General features: G+C 38.5%; 2 protein-coding genes and 1 long non-coding RNA gene across 3 annotated transcripts in view; 1 reads left to right on the top strand and 2 right to left on the bottom strand.

The window, feature by feature from the left end:
• Positions 1-131: 131 nt before the first annotated feature.
• On the bottom strand, positions 132-2,484 carry LOC137972513 (protein PFC0760c-like). The gene is made up of 3 exons (XM_068819267.1): positions 2,332-2,484; positions 1,454-2,209; positions 132-725 (listed from the first exon to the last, which is right to left on the bottom strand). Exons 1-3 carry the CDS (start codon positions 2,482-2,484, stop codon positions 132-134), a joined length of 1,503 nt encoding a protein of 500 aa, XP_068675368.1.
• Positions 2,485-6,511: 4,027 nt separating this feature from the next.
• On the bottom strand, positions 6,512-8,305 carry LOC137973204 (uncharacterized). Its single transcript, XR_011117180.1, has 3 exons — positions 7,975-8,305; positions 7,300-7,371; positions 6,512-6,567 (listed from the first exon to the last, which is right to left on the bottom strand). It is a non-coding gene; the product is annotated as an uncharacterized lncRNA (long non-coding RNA).
• A 4,134-nt stretch (positions 8,306-12,439) lies between these two features.
• Positions 12,440-20,852, top strand: part of LOC137973586 (dual specificity testis-specific protein kinase 1-like) — a 12,567-nt gene continuing 4,154 nt past the window's right edge. The window contains exons 1-9 of the mRNA XM_068820428.1: positions 12,440-12,739; positions 12,841-12,968; positions 13,070-13,118; positions 13,220-13,369; positions 13,465-13,538; positions 15,365-15,437; positions 16,674-16,757; positions 18,233-18,319; positions 19,746-20,852. The exon at positions 19,746-20,852 is cut by the window's right edge and continues 4,154 nt beyond it. Of these exons, the coding sequence (XP_068676529.1) occupies positions 12,533-12,739; positions 12,841-12,968; positions 13,070-13,118; positions 13,220-13,369; positions 13,465-13,538; positions 15,365-15,437; positions 16,674-16,757; positions 18,233-18,319; positions 19,746-20,735 (1,842 nt within the window). The 5' untranslated portion in view covers positions 12,440-12,532 and the 3' untranslated portion in view covers positions 20,736-20,852. The remainder of the gene's footprint in view (positions 12,740-12,840; positions 12,969-13,069; positions 13,119-13,219; positions 13,370-13,464; positions 13,539-15,364; positions 15,438-16,673; positions 16,758-18,232; positions 18,320-19,745) is intronic.

Here is a 20,852-nt window from a genome sequence, read left to right as displayed (position 1 = left end):
GAAAGCGCTAGCGCGTATCGATAATCAAAAATGCTGTGCGGGCATCTTTTGCACCTGTCAATGTTATGCCTTTGGGGGAGGGGTAAGTAACACAGGTTGAGGTGGAGCGGGTTCTTAACTCACAAAGAAAATTATTCACTTGATTTTTGATTTGCAAAACCTGTCAGTTTACCTAGCCACGACGATAAAAAGCAAATTTCATTTGTGGTTTCTTCTGACCATAATATTTTTCGTTTGTCCTTCCAAAATTTTGCATAAGCATTGTTTCCAGTTTCTCTTGGGACTATTGTATCGACAAGACGGTTATTTCCATCATTGTCGTTATCATTGTCATCATCGGCATTATCGTCATTATCATCATTGTCGTCAACATAGTCATCATCAACATGATTGTCATTGTGATCATTTTTGTCATCATTGTCATCATCGACATTATCGTCATTATCATCATTGTCGTCATCGGCATTATCGTCATTATCATCATAGCCATCATCATCGACATTATGGCAATAACCATCATTGTCGTCAACATCGTCATCATCGTCAACATCGACATTATCGTCATTATCATCATTGTCGTCATCATTGTCATCGTCATTAACAACATCGTCGTCATCGTTATTATCATTGTCGTCATCATCGTCGTCATCATCATCATCATCATCATCATCATCGTCATCATCACAATAATCATTATCATCATTTTCAGGCCTGTCCCTGTTGCGCTGGGAAAAAACGCTAAATAGTGCTTCGGAAAAATGGCAAAAAAGGAGCTCAAATAGACGTAGAATTTTGAACAAACGTGCTCGAAATTTAGAAATAGTGCTCAAAAGTTGCTTACAATTTGAAACGCTTCCTTGACGATTTTCATGAGTATGCCTCTTTTGTTTACCAAAGAACTGGACTTCCGTTGTTTAGAAATTATCATATAAGTAAGACACCACTGTTTTTCGAACAAAAAATAAATTTAGTAATATATATTTTGAAGACTGGCATGGTTCCAAATTGTTTTCCATCAATCGTTCAGTTTTTTGTGTGTTCAACTATTCAATTCTATGGTGATAGAACCCCGGTTTGCTGAAAGCCGTACTACAATTCAAAATGTTGCTCTAAAGGTGCCCATAAAACGACAAATTGCTCAAATTTTGCTAAAAAAATCGAAAGGGTGCTCAAGAGTGTTCGAAATGCTAAATATCGCTCCAAAATAGAAAAGATGCACAAAAAGAGCCCAGCACATACAGGGAGGACCTAATCATGATCGTCACCATCGTCGTGGTCCCCGTCGTCATCTTCAACATCGTCATCATCGACATTATTGTCATCATCATCATTGTCTTCATCATCGTCACCATCAACATTATCGTCATAATCGTCATTGTCGTCATCATCGTTATGATCGTCATAATCATTGTCGTCATCATCGACATGATCGTCATAATCATTTTGTTGTCACCACTGTCATCATTGACATGATCGTCATAATCATTGTCGTCACAATCGTCGTCATTGACATGATCGTCATAATCATTGTCGTCATCATCGTCGTCATCGACATGATCGTCATAATTATTGTCGTCACAATCGTCATCATTGACATGATCGTATAATCATTGTTGTCATCATCGTCGTCATCGACATGATCGTCATAATCATTGTCGTCATCATCGACATGATCGTCATAATCATTGTCGTCAACATCGTCATCATTGACATGATCGTCATAATCATTGTCGTCATCATCGTCGTCATCGACATGATCGTCATAATCATTGTCGTCATCATCAACATGATCGTCATAATCATTGTCGTCACCATCGTCATCATTGACATGATCGTCATAATCATTGTCGTCATCATCGTCGTCATCGACATGATCGTCATAATCATTATCGTCATCATTGACATGATCGTCATAATCATTGTCGTCACCATTGTCATCATTGACATGATCGTCATAATCATTGTCGTCATCATCGTCGTCATCGACATGATCGTCATAATCATTGTCGTCATCATCGACATGATCGTCATAATCATTGTCGTCACAATCGTCGTCATTGACATGATCGTCATAATCATTGTCGTCATCATCGTCGTCATCGACATGATCGTCATAATCATTGTCGTCACAATCGTCATCATTGACATGATCGTCATAATCATTGTCGTCATCATCGTCGTCATCGACATGATCGTCATATTCATTGTCCTCACCATCGTCATCATTGACATGATCGTCATAATCATTGTCGTCATCATCGTCGTCATCGACATGATCGTCATGATCATTGTCGTCATCATCGACATGATCGTCATAATCATTGTCGTCACCATCGTCATCGTCGACATGATCGTCATAATCACCATTGTCGTCATCATCGTCATCATGATCATCATTGTCGTCATTATCATCATTGTCGTCACCATCGTCATCATTGACATGATCGTCATAATCATTGTCGTCACAATCGTCATCATTGACATGATCGTATAATCATTGTTGTCATCATCGTCGTCATCGACATGATCGTCATAATCATTGTCGTCATCATCGACATGATCGTCATAATCATTGTCGTCACCATTGTCATCATCGACATGATCGTCATTATCATCATTTTAGTCATCGTCATCATCGACATTAGGGAATTTAAAAAACGACGACGGCTACGACTACGTACGACAACGTCGCAAAACAATAAAACCATTGGTTAAAAGAGCATAAATAAAGATGCTGCACGTTCAGCACAGCACGGATTTTTGAAGGTAGGTTTGCGGTCCTATGGATAACGACGGCATGAAATCACCAAATTTGAAGTTTTGACGACAACGTAAGCATGAAACAGAGAATCCTTCATTCTCTATTTTCACTCTGAAACCGCTCTTAGCAATATATTCTTAGGATAAGGAAGGGTTACGTTTTTGCAAACGTTGGCCGTGAAGTGTAATGCGAATTGCTTGTTTTCAACCCCATATGAACCATGTAAGCGTTAGCCCTACTAATGGAAATGAGCCCACACAAGGACAGTGAAAAACTCCGACCAGGGTGGGAAATGAACCCACGACCTTCGGATTAGATCACCGCTGCTCTATCGACTGAGCTACAAGGTCAGACGGGAGCAGGCCGTGGGAATTTAAGATGTTAAAGTCAAGGCAATGAACATGAGCAAGTACAAGGAAGGGTTACGTTTTTGCAAACGTTGGCCGTGAAGCCATTTCCCACCCTGGTCAGACATTTTCTTTGTCCTTGTGTGGGCCCATTTCCATTAGTAGGGCTGATATGGGGTAGAAAACAAGCACTTCACATTACACTCTAATCAGTTAAGTCTATTTTTTGGATAGTTCACCCATATTGAAGGACGTGAACGAGACTAAATAATCGCTAAAGACGTTTTTGATAGAGCCATGTTATATTTTGAAATGACGTTTTCGTCGACCGTCGCCGTCGTAGAATCTTAAACTCTCTATTATGATCAATATCATCATTTTCATCAACATCGTCACTATCGACATTACGGTCATAATAATCATTGTCGTCATCATTATCATCATTGTCGTTATCATCGTCATCATTATCGTCATTGTCGTCATTATCGTCATTGTCGTCATCATCGTCATCATCGAGATGATCGTCATTATCACCATTCACCATTTTCGTCATCATCGATATTACGGTCATAATAATCATTGTCGTCATCACTGTAGTTATCATCGTCATCATTATCATCATTGTCGTTATCATCGTCATCTTCGACATGATCGTCATTTTCACCATTTTCGTCATCGTCGACATTACGGTCATAATAATCACTTTCGTCAACATTGTCATCAAAATCGTCATCGTCACCGTCGTTGACTCATCGTCGTCGTCATCATCGTCATCATAAACAACGTTACCGTCGCCCCTTATTCCGGAGTACTGAGCCTCAGGCATAACGTTGATAACTTTCGTGAATAAAAAACAAAATTATCCGAGCGCGTTAAAGAGAAAATCATTTCATCTTAGGTTGCACTGCACACTTTACTAAACACTTACAATTAGACCTTAACACCATAGAGTACCGTATAAACCTTTGGTATTGAGGCTTTGCCGGCAATTAGGCCGCTTTCAAAAAGCAAGCGCGTGCGCGCGTGCACGCGTTTCGTGAAATGCAAAGTACAATGCCCTCCAGAAACGTAATAATGTCTCAAAGGAAACGTAACTAGCTAATTACGACAGGAAATTACTTTGTAAAGTTAAATCAACTAGTGATCGACTACTTCTCGAACACCAACCAACGTCCAATTTCGTGATGTCACAAAATGAGATTTAATGAATAGTGGCCAATCAGAATTTAATTTGTACCTCACCTTGATCCCATCAAGTGATACAACTGACATTTCGTGATCCATAAATTGCTACCAATCCATCAGTTGTTCACAATTTATACAACAAGCCATTCAGATTTGGCCAACATTTCACGATCCGTGATTTGTTATTTGACGAATTTCCCTTCATGGCAACACCCCTTTAGGTATGAGTATTATCTCGTGGCTTGCGAATTGCTGTTAATGGTAAGTAGGCCTTTTGCAACAAACGATCACATGGTACAAAATCCGCTATGCAGGAGGGCAAGTCATTATTATTCCCCCACTGGGACATTAAAACAAAGGCAAGTCAAGCTTGACTGTTTCAGGTCTCTTTGTTTTAATGTCCCAGTGGGAGAATAATAATGAGCTTGCCCTTCAGCATGGCGGATTTTGTACCATGTGATCGTTTGTTGCAAAAGGCCCATTGCCAATGTAACGCTCGAAACGCCATTGCAGTCCAAGTTGAAATAAACCCTGACATTTTCCTTCCAATGCTGCTGTTCTGTTTAATGGTCAGTCATTTGTTTCAGATCATTGACGTATGCTACAGCCTTTGTAAAACGACTGGAAATTGATGCCAGCCCAGTGGACAGCCCAGTGGATGACAATAACTCCATTCGTCCTAATACTACCAAGATCCATTGTTCCTGAGAAATTTCATAGTTCCCCTGTTGCTACAGATTATAGCCATATGAACTCTGCCACCCCAATAGACGACTAAACTTTATGAAGCACCAGGAGTTGTAAATGAAATCTTCACTCCCAACACTATCACGGCAGATTGTTCCTAATATCACCGAAATCTGTAGTACGTTATTCTTTGAAAAGTATGAAATTTGAAACTACCAATTCTGGAAACAACAGACTAAAATCTAATTGTCATTGATTACCAACTCTATGATAAAACCGGAATTTTGTGGTCCTTTGGTTGTTACCAACAAAAATAATTTGACCCTACCCTTCCAATGGTACCATTCGTTTTAATCTCGAAGAACTTTTATGGGACATGAGTGATTGAGCTTGTCGCTTGTCCGTATCGATTTCATGGGAGGTCTGTTATTAATTCATCTGGCCCCAGTTCTATGGATAGCGTTATCTACCGGATAAATCACTATCCAGCGGACAAACATTAGCAAAACCAATTAAGTTATCAAGTGGACAGTGATTTAGCCGGCGGATAGCGCTATCCATCCTTTGAACAACTGGGACCTGAACCACTACATTTTGGGCTAAATACATAAGAATAATTGTAAAATTATGGAACTTGATCTGCAGAAAAGAACCTTCGTCTCTTTTTTAACACTTAAGAGTCACCAAACACTACTTCTCAATACTCCATTCTATCTTTGAAGTTGTACTTAATCCGCAGGTGAAGGCTATCGTTATCATGCATGCGAGCATAATTTTATAATAACACTAGACTGAGTTTCCTTTTGTTCTCTTAGTGGACTTCGATAATTATCTTCTTGTAAACAGCTTTTGCACCTAGCTTTGTGTCTATAGTAGCCGCGTCCCTACTGTTTGATCCCCAATACATTTGTTACAATAATTTCCTTTCCCTAAGCCCTGTTTTCAAGAAACTAGTTTTGATATATATGTAAAATAGAGGATATTACATGGCCGCTTGGAGATACGAAATTTCTCTTCTCGTGTTGAAAAATATTTCACGAGTGAGCGCCGCTCTCTCGTGAAATATTTTTCAACACGAGAAGAGAAATTTCGTATCTCCAAGCAGCCATGTAATAATATATATAAACACCAATGAAATACTAAATAAAATTACCAAAAGTATCGAAAGGTGCGACTTTTATTTGTAACCATAGCAACAGTGATCTTTTCACGTGTGAAGATATCATGCTTTCGCGTGAAAGGTCACTTGGTATTTCATTGGTGTTTATATATTAAAATCATACCTTGCATTTGGAAATATTTTGTTTGCGTTGTTACTATCGCCGCTGCAATTTTTTAAAGGCATGGCCTCACCACAGGTGCATACGGTACAAAATAGTTTCTCCTCTGGTTACCTTTGCTTGCTTCTGCGATAAACATCATCTTCCTGTCTTGCTTGATCTCTTGGTTTTTGTTCATTTTTTACTTTATGGAATATCCTCCTTACAAAACTCAGTAATCTAACCTTTGCTTGCTTCTGTGATTGTCTTCTTCCATCTTGCTTGGCCTGAAGGTTTCATCCGTTAAGCTTCATTTGAAGTTTGCTTCCTGCAAAACAATTGCATAAAACGTTATCAGTCAAATGAAACTGGTTTTAAGTACTGTTTACTACGGTGTCTGACATTTGCAGACTGCAGACTGCAGAACTGCCTACAAATAGCACTGATAAACATTATTTAAGTCTAAGAACCAGTTTTAAAACGGTTAGCTTTCAATAATTGTGATTTAGGGTTAGTCTGCAGTCATGAAATGTCAGACACCGTGTTCAAACATACTACCCCTTGATATTTTTCTCCCTTTCGAAGAATATTACTCCATTTTTTTTTTTGCACCAGATCTCATCCCTTCTCAATATATAACAAAAGGAAAAATGTGGAAGAAAATATGGAAGCTTTTAGAAAGATTCCTCCTCCATGCGATGAATTCACATGCTATCATCTAACTACTTCTTTGAATAAAAAAATGTTTTGGAGGAAAAATAATGTAACTTCTAAGGACAATATGATTTAATGACCGAATTAAACACTGAGAAGATACCCTCTTCTTAAGAAGTGTGATATAATAACAATTTGAATCAAATCCTAGTTCATAAGGAATTGTGATGGAGTCTATTTAGACAGACAGACAGACAGACAGCCTTTATTTTAGCACGATGATAATAAAAGCTGTGCAGCTTATGGGGTCGTTCCAAATAGAGTGGGCACGTAGAAATATAACACTCTCACATAAAACATTTACTCGTTAAATAGTCTACAAAACACACCATATAAATCCCCTTACCATCTTTAAAATCCCATATTGCTATAGCTTCTCTTGCATCCTTTATCTGTTCACTGTCAGAGTAGTGTGTACCTATTTGTAAATAATGAAATTCTTATTAGTGAGTCATTTGTCTACCCCACTGCGTACAATCCTCTTTCTAGCAATCGAGATCTTTTTACATTTATTGCTGTCAGCGAATGTAAGCCATCTTGTAGTGATCTTACTTACGTCAAATCGATTGACCGTCCTTAAACTAACGCCTTAAATCGAAACACATAGCTACTAGTCTGAGCAGGATGGTTCTAACTGTTGAATTTGTGGGTACAATCTTTCAGGAGTTTGATTTGAATGAAAGCTAACGAGCAATGCTTTCCTGTGGCGCCGTTTTTTGACGCCGTGGTTAAAATCTTAATAGTTTTTCGTGGATTAAAGCAAAGATTGTGGTTCACAAAGTCGAAGGCTGTGTCAGTTTCCCAAGCAAAATACGGGTTAGCTAATGTCCGTAATTCCTTTGGTGGACAACAGGGAGGTACCCTTCCGTTGTGATTACTAAATGTTTCGAAGACATATCAGTAATGTCTTTCTTATAGCTACTATCCGCGCTATGGGAATCCAGTATTCACATCGGCAACCAGTTTCACACATATTTTAATTTAGATAAATAATAGACAGTATGATTTAAAACTAAATTACCTTCAGTCACAAGTTATCCCGGCAGGTTTCGGTCCATTCATAGATTTATCCTCGTAAGGCGCTCTCAACGCCTGAGCCTTCTTCAACGCCAGGAAAACTCTCCCGTTTCCACCTCATTTTCTTTACCCAGCGACCGTCAACGGTAAGAATATATCGTCACCAAGGGTTTCGTACGGTAAAATCCGGGTAAAATTCCACAAGATAGAAGGGAAGGATTGAAAAATAGCTTCTCAAAACGACATTTCTTCGGTGAACTTTCCACAACGTGGACCGAACATAATTTGCATATCATTTGCAAGTTAATCGAATTCCAACAAGCTGCTCCATAGAATGGAAAGAAAAATACAAAAAAAGAAAGATAAAGAGTTTGTATACAAGAACAGATATTAACATTCATACGGTAAATAAGTTTTTCGGTCTAACTTGTCGGATGTCACAATTTTTAAATGATATAATATTCCCCGTACACTTCGAACCAGCTTGACAGAAAAAAAATTCAAAAAAAGTCTTAAAACACACTTTTTAAGCCCATGAAAATACTTTGTTCCTTTTTTTTTTCTTTTTTTGGTCAGTGTTATGTTTCCTGTTTTGTAAATTATTTGTTTTATTGCGTATTGTGTTACTATCGCGATTTGTAATTTTATTTCATTTTCAATTGTAATTTGCTATGTTGCCTTTACTGAATTATTGTACAAACTACTTCATATTATCTTGACCTATCTTGCTGACCCCTGGCTTTGCCTCTACAGCCGCATGTAATTTTATAAGTGTGTACTGGACGTCTGTTCAAAAGAAGCTCCATTTCTTTACACACATTCTTGTTGATTGTACATAAGAGTGTTTTCCGTCAATGTACCGCATTTTAATTTTGGTTGTATTCAGTAACCTTTGCAGTTTTTGTTTGTATTGTATACTGTGCAATATTATAGCGATTGTAAGTACTTGCAACTTTTGTTTTGTATTGTATTTTTTCTGTCTACTTCGCATTGCTTTTTATGTTGTAAATTAATACTGTTTGGAAAGTACTGTAGTCATTGTACTGTTAGAATTGTAAGTATAGTAACTTTTGTTAATAAATGTTGTGTATTGAAAAAAAAAAAAAAAAAGAAGCTCCATTCTCAAATGTCTTGTATTTCTTATTAAGCACAGGAACTTAAGGCAATTTAAAAGGTACAACAACAGTCAGTTTTATTACATTTGAGAAGTAATCTCGACCGGCAGAGCTCTTCTTTTGACTGAGGGACTGAGAAGAGCTCTGGGGAACCCTGAAACAAAGTGTGTTCTCATTGGTTTTAGTGAAGAACAATCGAAAGCGTCTCTAATTGGTGCATTCGTGTTAGCACGAGGAGTGAGCAGGCGCAGTAAAGTTCAAATAGCCAATTTTTGGCTATAAGAACCCTACGGCGCATTTTCTCCTATATAGAGTTTCCCAGACTGAGCCTTGCGTCGATCCAAGGCTCTGGTGACGAGAATCATTTGAGAAGTTGTTTACGGCGGGCATGGTACAATTCTACGTAGGCTACTTCACTGAGACTGAGTAACGACTGCATATAATAGGCTACTGGAACAAAAGAATGAAAAAATAACGTGGAAAATAAATAAACAAAGTACAACTATAAAGTACAACTACAGTAGTTTTTTTTTCTCATCTTAACAAGCTATGAGAGCTATAATAATTTGATCCCAAGTTGTGCCGTCACTACTTGTCCATGGCGGTGTCCAAAACGCGGGACTAGAGATAGGCCAACTTCTACAAGCTGAACAACTAAGAGTCTCTAACTAGAAAGCTCGGCTTCTTTGGACACCGTACACTTACGAACTAATTTTATATCGGTATGTATCTGTTTTTTATCCCCTATGTTCTTTTACAATACAGTCTGTGTGTGTAAATAGTATTTATAGTGTTAATAAACAATAAAAAGAATGATAAACAAGCAAAGAACAGAAAGAACAGCAAACAACAAGCATGATCTCCGGATCAGCGGGGTTTGGGAGGTTCTGAATCACGCAATTGGACACTTTGAAGGCCCACTCGGAAGAAATAACTGTTTGTACAGTAATTTATAATGGCCACAAAGAATGGATTTCACGGAGATTTGAACTCGGAACACTGAATTTAAGGTGTAGAGTGCTGACCACTGGGCCAGGGGTCCAACAGCTAACATAAGAGTGTCGAGATTGATCAGTTCACCGTGTTCACATGAAAGAAGAGAACAGTAGGGAAAAAAATAAACTCGAATTTACATTTAATTCGACTGTCCTTACATTGTGAGGTTAAATTGAAAGCCAAACACCGAAAGATGAAATCCTTCTTTTGAAGAAAAGAGCGGTCTCGAACGACCTCTAATGTACCCTTTAACAGTGACACACGACGAAACACTAAAAAAAAAAATAAGGAAGCGCTTATAAATTCCACCTAAATCCAAACCTGAACTCCGATCGCTGGATTCAGAGTCCAGGCTGGGGTTGCTCAAGGCATGGTTAGCCGCGCTAACAACCGACAGGTTTTAATACTTCTTAACCAATTAACGCTTAGCGCTGAAGCTTCGAGCAACCGGCAATTATAATTACACTAGGGGCCTGAACAAGCAGTTGCAGCAATTTTGTTTGTTTTGCTTTCTATTAAATTTACTACTCCCACTACGTTCTGGTTGTCTTTGGAGAAAGGACAACCTTTGGAAAATTTGCGTCCTGCCAAAAATAAAATGAACTTGTTAAATTTGCGCGCTCTGCTCCTGGTTTTGATACATTTCTTGATTTCCATTTTCTTCTTGAGAACAATATAGAAAATCAAATTTGGGATTCTGTGGAGGACGTGAGCATCTCAGGATGAATTTTCACTATTTTCTCTAAACTTCCTTGGTACTTGCTACACAATCAGTACATCCTGAACAGCTAATTGTCAGAGTAAGAAATGATGACAAGAACTCGAGGCTATACGTGATCAAATGACGTTCTCATAGCGTCTTTGTCGTAGTCGCTTAAGCTTCGCGTATTTTGATGGGTCAGCAAACAAGGAACTGCCAGGCCATGGGCAATTATTATACGTGAGCAATGACATACCAGTTGTAGAGAATACAGGCGAATGGATCATTTTCTTCGGTTTAATTAAGGTTAAATTTACGAACTTATTATAATTTCCCCAGTTTCAGAGCTTGCGATAGCCGCTTATTCGAGTCAGTAGACCAAAAAAAAAAAACACTCTTCTTTACTGAAGAACGTCATTTAAAAGAACGTTCTTCTGTGATTAGCCAAAATTCTAAAAACATACTAAGAACATACCCAGGCTGAGAATGTCCGTTGGGATGTGCCATCGTATTATGGGCCTCGCATTGGAGACCACCTATCATCTTTCAGCACAGATGTGGGGCACCTGTCTTTTTCCAGCGCAATCTTTAGCCCAGAATTATCAGATCACAATTCATGAATCTTCCAGAGATTTTACAATCTGTTTTTCGCAACAGAACCACACACAATCCTTCGCTGCAACATGGCGTCAATATCGTGATATTGTGTATCATAAATCTTTACTGAACTTGATTATATTTTGTTGACAACTTTTGGCTGCAAATTACAACGAAAAATCTAATTTAGAAATTATCATTTCATGGAATAAGTCTAGTTGCAGGTAAAGAACCTCCCAGCCAAATTAAAATAAACCGAAGGCATATGGTTTTGTCTCAGTGTTTCTGCACAATTCCAAATTAAATATTTAAGCGAGCTCGTGCATCAAAAACAATGAGAGCATTTAGCCACTTTGTTCTGTAAATTAAATCTTATTAGTATCACCCAACTAGTGGACTAATGCAAATCCCGCATTTTAACTGGCTACGCTACTAGAGCACTATTAGTAATAGTCCTCGAGTAGCGAAAAGCGTGACGCTTTCTTCCGTTTTATTCCTAAATAGATATTTCTTCAACTTGAATTTGCTAACTTTATCATCGCCTTTTCTGTCCGACTAGTTGGGTGATACTAGTTAGTCTAGTTAGACCCTTCGCCGTCAAGGGCCACTGGTCTAATTCTTTTAAAGTGTTACCTTTTATCCGGAGATATTTTGGGCAATCTTTGGAAAGATAGCGAAGTAATACGAAGAACTGAGAAACCTTAAATTGTTTGTAAACAAACGACGCCAGTGAAGCAAACTGTACAAACGGCACGTGCCGGCTGACAGCGTTGCAGTCGCGAAATTGGCGGGAAAATTTATAAACTCGCCTCAGGTACTCGTCTTACTAATAATAGCTCTCGTATTCAAACTACCGTATTGTTTATCTTTGAGTTAAATAATCCCTTTTCTTTTCTATTCAATTTGCTTTAAGTATTCAATGAAACAACGGCGAGAAAGCAGAACAAATTTCAAAAAACTTGTACATGTACATCGCCAAAGCCAACCAATAAGAAGCGAGAAACGCCATAATATACCCCATGAGGCCAAGCAAGCTTGACAATTTGACAGTAACACAATTTTTGTACAAGAAAGAACGAGAAATGTAGTGTTATCATAGGATTTGTGGTTGAAAAAAACCTTAGTTATGTTCTTGTCTCATTGATAATTCACGTATGGTGGTCCTCATGGATGTTACAGCTAAGGAAAAAGGCGACGTGTGTCGGAACACAAGTGATTTGCGGGCATCCCAAACCGAAACGCAAGATCATGTTCCGATCTTGCAGAACTTGCTGTCGTCAATTCCAAATTCGTGCATTTACCGCAAAGAGGAGTTTATCTGTAGTAAACTTGCGAGCGGCTTTTATGGGGATATATTTAAGGTTAGTCTACGCTTGACTTACTGAAGCCCGGGACTTGAGTATTGTTTCATCTCGTTTATGACTTTTTCAAAATCGTGTCGAGAATGTTTTCGTATTTGCAGGTTCATCATCGCGAAACAGGCGAAATGATGGTATTGAAAATGAACAAACCAGAAGTAGAATTAGAAAACTGTACGATGCTCGACGAAATCAAGTTAATGAGCCATCTTTCTCACCCCAATATTATAAGGTGAATATTGAGTACAGGAAGTTTCCTTCGTTAATTAAGCTTAAGCTTGCACGTTTCATCAACTTTACCTAAACTCGTCCTTGAAACATTTTCCATCGCAGATTTATCGGTGTTTGCATCTATGAAGGCCAAGTTCATCTACTTTGTGAGGTATCGACTTGACCCTTAAAGAGTATTTTAACGTTTGGGATCTTTTGCAAAGTTTATTTTATCAGTTGAGGAATGTTGACGACTTAATGTTTTCATTTCAGTACATTAATGGTGGAGATCTTCAGGAACTTTTGCTCGACTATTCAGTTAAACTGCAGTGGTCAACTCGACTTTATCTTGCAAAAGATATTGCCGAAGGAATGAGATATCTTCACAAGCAAGGGGTGATACATCGTGATCTAACATCGAAGGTGAAAAAATAAAACAGAACTTTGTACTAGTCAATCATCATTCGCCCTGTCTATATTATTATTATTTTTTTACTTTTCCTTTATTTCTTTCCCAGAATTGCTTAATTAAGGAAGTACATGGATGGCGTTATGGGGTTGTTGCAGATTTAGGCTTAGCAACAGAAATAAAGTGAGTTGGGGTGATATAGTAATCATTAATATTTATGTGAAGCCAGTATCAATTGGCAGATTTTCTATCTGGCAAGCCATTAAAAAAATATTGATATACATGTAGATCCTTCATAAAAACCAAGCTTTTTTTAGATTTCAACATTTCTTGTTGATTATTAAATTATAAAATAGAAAATGTAAATTATGCTTGAGTCTGCACCATAGAGATTTATACTACTTAAGGATTTAAAGATGAGTGTAGCACGTCGTTGGCCCATGAAGGGGAGGAGTTTCTCATTTATTAATCATGCAAAGAGAAGAAACAAAACGATAACAACAAAGAAAAAAGAAAAATGGAGGTCCTTTTTACTTCTCAAGTTTTCGGTTCAGGTTAAACGAGATTGTGTTTGAAGCACAGGTAGTTTTGTTATTTTGGAGAGTTAGTTAGGTTAGCTTAACTTCTGAAAAAACTTAAACATGTTTGTTTCTGGTGTGATGGGTGTTTCAGTTTTTAAATCAATACATCCATTTTTGTGTAACTTCCTTATGGAGACAGTAGGTCATGGGCCTTAAATTTCATTTCTTATCATCAGTTAAGTTTCCCTTGGTATTTCAATGTTAGTAGTAAAATAATATTGTGTCAATTTAAAAAAGTTTCTGTGACCCCAGGGCAAATCATATTAAACAATAGTTGAGTGATGTTGAGCGGGTGTCATATGGCTTGCTGTTCTAATAGCAAAATATATTTCTGCTGCTCTAAATGTCATTATCTCTATGGTTGCATGATACTTAATTATTTATTATAGTGAGTGGAAATTGTAAATTACTGTTTCAATATTTGTGCTCAGTGCAAAACAATATGAAAGAGTTAAAAAGTGAAAAACCAAACATGTACAATGTGTTATTTAAAGCTTAGGGCTGGTAGAACCTTGTAGATAAAGTAATTCTTGAACTATGTGAAGGAACCAACTAGACAATTAACGGTAGAGTTCTGGATAACAAAGAACAAAATTAATGCAGTTGGTTACGTCAAAGTGGGATTTGAATTAAAAACACCCACTTGCAAGTCCTGCATTTATTTGTCTAAACTGCAGAATACCCGGCCACTTATTTGCATATGAATGTTGTAATATGCCTCATTCTTCAAACAATGCTGTCACAAGAACATAATAGTGGCCGGGTATTCTGCAGTTACTCCAATTAATATTTCAGTGAAAGGGCATACTTTACCATGTTACAAATCATTTTGCTGAGAAATTTTTATTTTTATATTAAGCAATGTCATTTCTTTTCTTAATAAGCTTATTCCATGCTTTGAAATTTATCCATGTTCTCCTTGGTCTGGGGGCTCCCATACATTTTTGTGTGCACTTTGATGTCCAGGTGAAATGCATCAACAACAAAAATTGCAAAGTCATAAAATTTTGCCAACACTAACTCGGCAATTTTTGTACATATGGCACTGTTGACAATTTTGGCATGTTCTTGTCAAATAAGTGTGGTCAAGTTGCATTGAATAGTTATTAAGTATTTTTCCCTTTCCAAGCATTTTCACTGTTTTCGCCATGATATAAATAACCATGTTTATAAATAACCATGTTTACTGACCTTCCCACTTTGGATTTTTCAGTACAAAAAGGCTGCCCTAACTTGAGTATAAAAGGGGCTATGATGACTCTATGTTTCTGAGATAATTTATCACCTGCAGTTCTATTTTATATATAAAATTTAAATTATCTCAAACAAAAGTAGTTAATGCTCTCTAGACTAGTAAAAAAACTATTTTGTGAACCAATTGTACACTATGCACATGTTTTAGTTAATTTCTTCATTTTGTAATATCAGGGAGCAATCAATTGTTGGGTCACCTTTTAACATGGCACCTGAACTTCTACGAGGGGAAGCTTATGATGAAAAGGTAATGAGGGTATATCCATTACAGTTCTTTCAAGTCACAGTGTCAAAATTCCCCGCCCCCAACTGCATGTAAGATTGCCTCATTTCCTTTATTGTCTTGCCCCGGATCTTTCCAGGATGGTGTAGCATCAGTTTCTTGCTATGTGTCTCGGTGCTTGCACATTGCAGCTAAATTAGGAGATATTATAGTTCAACACCTTGGACAAAATTTATTTCCAAATTTCAAGATTTCAGGTCACACTCTTTTTTCTGGTCACCTGTTTTTATCCACCAGGCCCCAAGTTATTCAACGGCCCGATAGCTTTATCTGGTCGATAAATATAAGTTACTATTCATCAGTTTCAATGTCTGCAAAGATTTCGGTATTTGCCCTTATAACTCTGAATATGCACACTCCAGGCACATCTAGTGCGCCCTGTGATTAAAAAAATCACTTCCTTTTTTCGTCCAGATTTCGAAAGTGTGTTTGCTTAACACCTGACTGGCAAAATTTTGAGCTTTGATTTTTATCCAAAGGCTTTTTACTGTGAACGTAAGTCTTGGATTTTATGGGCCGCCATTACTCACATTCAAAACTGACCGATTGGACCTCATAGGGTTGGATCCATGGAAAAGTGACATCAAAGGCTCACTAGCTTAAAATTTCAGCGTGTGAATGCAGCTTATTATATGCAAAACACGAGGTAAGAAATCTGAAAGCCCAAAAACTCCTTTGCTGCATGTTAATTCTGTGGCGTACATACGCATTGCATTCTTAAACTAGTGAGCTTCTGATGTCATTTTCTCCTCTATCCAGCTCTCTCGAGATCTTAACGTTAGTAATGGTGGACCATTACATAGGAAAATTCCAGTTAAAATAATTAGGTGTCTTTCAAATCAAGGCTTATACTCTGTATGGTGACTTATAAATCCACTGAATACAGTTATCCATCCTTTATCCTTTGTATGTACAACTGTCGCCTTTGAGCAGGCTCTTCTGTTGAAAATGGCATGCGGTCAAAATGTAGGGGCTTGGTTACCATAAGTCCCTATAATATTTCGACTGCGCACCATTTCAATGGAAGAGCCTGCTTCTAGCACAACTGGGGACAACTGATTCATTCATCAGCTGACCTGCATGTGTGGCTTACTTGTGCGTGCATTCAGCTGAAAACCCTTTTGAGCCAACTTAGAAGTCGCAAGGTTGAGTGAAAATGAAATGATCCTTGTGATTCTTTTTTGCATGATAAATTGTTAGGCTGATGTGTTTTCCTATGGAATTATTCTTTGTGAAATCATTGGTCGAGTGCCTGCTGATCCAGATGAGTTGCCTCGGACAAAGGTATGTGATTGGTAGATATAATTGGCATTTGAGTCTCATAGGATGAAATGTTAAATCAATGAAACAACGGAACACAACGTGAACTTTAAGAATCCCAACAGGCCGGAGGCAAACCAGTTGGCTATTTGCAAACGCAACTGAAAAGTTAAGGGGGTGGTCAGAACATGTTGTGAACCCAATCAAATGAGCAGGAAAATATTGTTTTGAAGAATATCCTTGAGATCTCGGTATAGGTAAATTTGGACGTCTCGCTCAAATTTTTTGTTTTTGCAAATCTTGAATCGGTGGGAAAGTGATTCAGAAGTATATTTTCCCGAAAAAAAAATTCTGAAAAATTAAGTTGAAAACCGCTAAAATTGCTTTTTTTTTGGTTTCCTGCCATCGTCTGCGCGCGAAAAAGGATTGACGTATCATGTCAATCACAGGTGAAAGGATTGGGTGTCAATTGACATCCTTCACGCGATATCTGCTACCTTAGCACGTGCCCGAACGCTGATTGGCTCAACATAGTTTGCTTTCAAGTAGGGGGCGGAGTTATTCAGCAGAGTGAACTGCATGCGAAATCGTCAAGCTCGATTTTCTAGGGGTTTATTTTGACACCAAAATTACAACTTCTCGGACCTCCTGTCCCGACGGGTTTTAAGATATCGCTTCCAAATTTTTAGTTCTAATTGGTGATTGTAAGTTACCCCAAATATGTTGTGAGGAATTTTTCGTTTGTCTTCGGAGACTGATTTTATGGCACTTCTTCTGCCCAAATTAAGTATGAAATTAGAGTTTCGACTTTGGTGCGTTATGTTTCCTTCAATTCTTAAATTAACATATCAAAAATTCCTCACACGGTATTGGAGTGCATTCATCTCATCTGAGACTAAGATGCAACAAATTAAAGTGTGGTTATTTTTGCAATAGAGTGAAGGGGCAGGAGCTTCTTCAGCAGACTCCCGGTTCGTTCTGGGTTTTAGGCCTCGAAACTAAAAGGCAATATTAAATATCAAAAAACTAAAACTTTATTCAAATAATTCAATCTATTAACTTTAATATGATGTATATTTGGACCCGATACAAAAAATAGCGGCGCAACAATTTCATTTTTCCGCGGACACCTCTTTTTCCTTTACCGAGACCTTAAGCTTAGTGATGTCCTCATGTAACCCTAACCAGGTGTTATTAATCTTATATAGGGCTTATAAGATTAAGAAGGGCATTAGTTCTCGTACTGGTGACGCTTATTATAGCACTACAGCTTGTTTATAGCACTACAGCTTGTTCTTTAAGCATAACTGTCCTTGATATTGTGATTTGTGGGTTGATTGTATGACCTTAATACTAAGGTAACAATACTGCAAGGTTGCTCTGTGGCAAATTGTGTAAAAATATTCAAATCTTATTTCATTTCTCATCTGCCACATTGTTTTCAGTCGTACGTGGCAAATATCCACCACTGAACATAGTGATTTAATGTCCTTTCCCAGAAATTTGGTGTTGATGTTGAAAAGTTTCAGCAGATGACGGGGGACTGTCCAAATGAATTTCTTCAAACAGCACTTTGCTGTTGCCAGGTAATAGGCCACTTATTTATTTATTTATTTATTTAGAGCGAGTTTCAACCGAGTGTCGTAAAACCAAAACCAAAGTAATTGTTTTGGCCAATCAAAAAGGACGGCGACAATCCAGTAAACCAATCAAAAGTCGAAGTAATTACAAGTAGCCGACACAAAGCGCGGGAAAATGTGCACGCGTGAGCGACGATTGGTTTTGGTTTCGCTTGTGATTGGTTGAAAAAATGGCGCGAGAACTTTGAACTAATCACTAGTGAAGTAATGCAAAACCAAAGCAATTCGCTAATTACTTTCGAGACTCAATTGAAAAGCGCTCTATTGGCACTTATTTATTTATTTATTTATTTATTTATTTATTTACTTATTTAAAATAAGGACTCCCCTTTTATGGCAGTCTGCTCCCTTTTGAGTTAATCATGTTTTGTCACTCAAACTAGCTAGTTTCTTTTACTAGGACAACAGACAAGGCAGTGATTGTAAATCTTCAAAATAAAACAGAATTACCCGTTTCTTTTGTCCTGAAGCTCTAGCTGCGTAGATGACGGGATATTAGGGACTTTACGATCTACGACGGCGACGTCAACGAAAACGTCACCTCAAAATATAACTTTGCACTATCGTAAGTTTCTTGCGGTTAGGTTATCTCCTTCGCGTCGTACAATGGGGGCGAAGTATCCCAAAAAAAAAAGGTACGAGCGGTTTCAGAGTAAAAATAGAGAATTATAGATTCACATTTGTGCGCTCGCGTTGTCAGAATTTTCAGTTTCAAATTTGGTGATTTCAGGTCGTTCTTGTGCAGTGTACCGCACGGCTTTGTGCTAAAATGCGTGCTGCACGTGCAGCACGATTATTTTTCCTCTTTTAACCAATGATAGTGTTGTTTCGTGGCGTTCTCGTTGACGACCGCGTCGTAAATCGTAAATTCGCTATTTTATCGCGGGACGCGCGAGTAAAGCGTGGCCGCAATGTGGCGTGGTGACGTGTAGGTTTAAGATTTTCACTCTCAGCCAAAGCACAGCGGAACAGCCATCGATTTACTCGCGCGTGTTTTAATAATCCGACCAGGGGCCTGTTTCTCGAACGTCCCGAAAACTTTTCGGGCCCGAAAAGCCATCTGTGAAATTGCCACCGCTTGTTTTGGAAAGCCGATATTTTAACATGCTTTCAAGGTAACAAAAAGAAAATTAACTGTGAGGTTTGACGAATTAAATGCTCTCCGTTCTTGAGTTACAAAAGGAATTGTGACACCCGAAAATGGCCCGTAAAGTTTCGGGACTTTCGAGAAACGGGCCCCAGTAACGAAGGCCACAGAAGCGCGAGAATCGCATGTTTTTTCATGAACGTGAAACGGCCATTTTGTATCTGGTGGAAGGATAATCAAACCCCTCTTCCTCTTTGTATGCAGCTTAAACGTTTTTTTCCTCAGATGGAACCACGCACGCGGCCAACATTCATCGAAACGTCTAAGCACTTGGAATTCATCCTTGTTGGTCACGACCTACGACCTGCGATCGAGGAAGCGATGAACACACCAGTAACAGAACCTCGGTTACCGCTTTCTGCTGAACAGCTATCACCATCACTTTCTGGTGAAAATAAGCGAGGAAATGATTCCGTGATATCTGCAGCAAATGATTCTTCACCTCTTTCAAGCCCTCCAACGATTATCGTCAGCGCTGAAGCGTCTCCACCTCTTAACGTTCGTTCCGCGGAGAAACGGCGGCAGTCGTGGATTATAGGGCGCTACAAGATGTTTAACGTAGCTACAGATGATTTGCTTAAGAACACTCCTGGCAAGTTGAAAAGTTTCTTTCACCGTGCTATTCGAACACACACGCATTTTCATCCAGCGAAGCAGAAGAAAGTTAGGGACGGCTGTAACCAAAGCTCTGCGACGCATTTGAAGACCTACAGTATGAATGGAGAGGATGGTGAGCAGGCGAGCTTTGGTTTAGCAGACTCCATCTCACCCAGCACTCATTCAAGACGGTTTCTTAGTAAGAAAACCTCAGAGCAAGATTTGATGTATAACTTCAGTTTAAAGGATGATTCCGTCGATGGGCGGTACAAGCTTCGAAGTGTAAAGTCGGACTCTTCATTTTCTTTTCCTTCAAATTCACATCGGCATCGTTCGTCTTCGAAACCAAAACTATTTGGTGATTTCCCGTTTTGTAGATTGCCTGACAACTTCAAACGATTCGGCTATCCGGTGTGTAAAGACATCGACGAGTCATCCACACCACGAAGTCGAACAGCAGCACGGGTTGAGAGTGATTTGAATCCGGAGCCCAGACGAACGTTGTTCCAAACAGAGACATCGCGGGATCACAAGGGCTCAGAAGAAAAGCACAACCACCACAAGTCTTCATTCTGGATTTTCAAGCGTAAAGGAAGCAAAGAAAAGAATTCCTTCTGATGCGAGTACAAATTCAGTTTATCGCTAAATCTGAAACAGGTATCGTTATTAATCTTTGGGATCAATTAACTCCCACCCGAATGTCACATTAAAGTTAATTGGAAATACGAGGTTATT

This window comes from Montipora foliosa, chromosome 10, assembly GCF_036669935.1.
Source record: "Montipora foliosa isolate CH-2021 chromosome 10, ASM3666993v2, whole genome shotgun sequence".
Lineage (NCBI taxonomy): Eukaryota > Metazoa > Cnidaria > Anthozoa > Scleractinia > Acroporidae > Montipora > Montipora foliosa.
The sequence above is the reverse complement of the archived record's forward strand: the minus strand, read 5'-3'. Positions and strand labels throughout refer to the sequence as shown.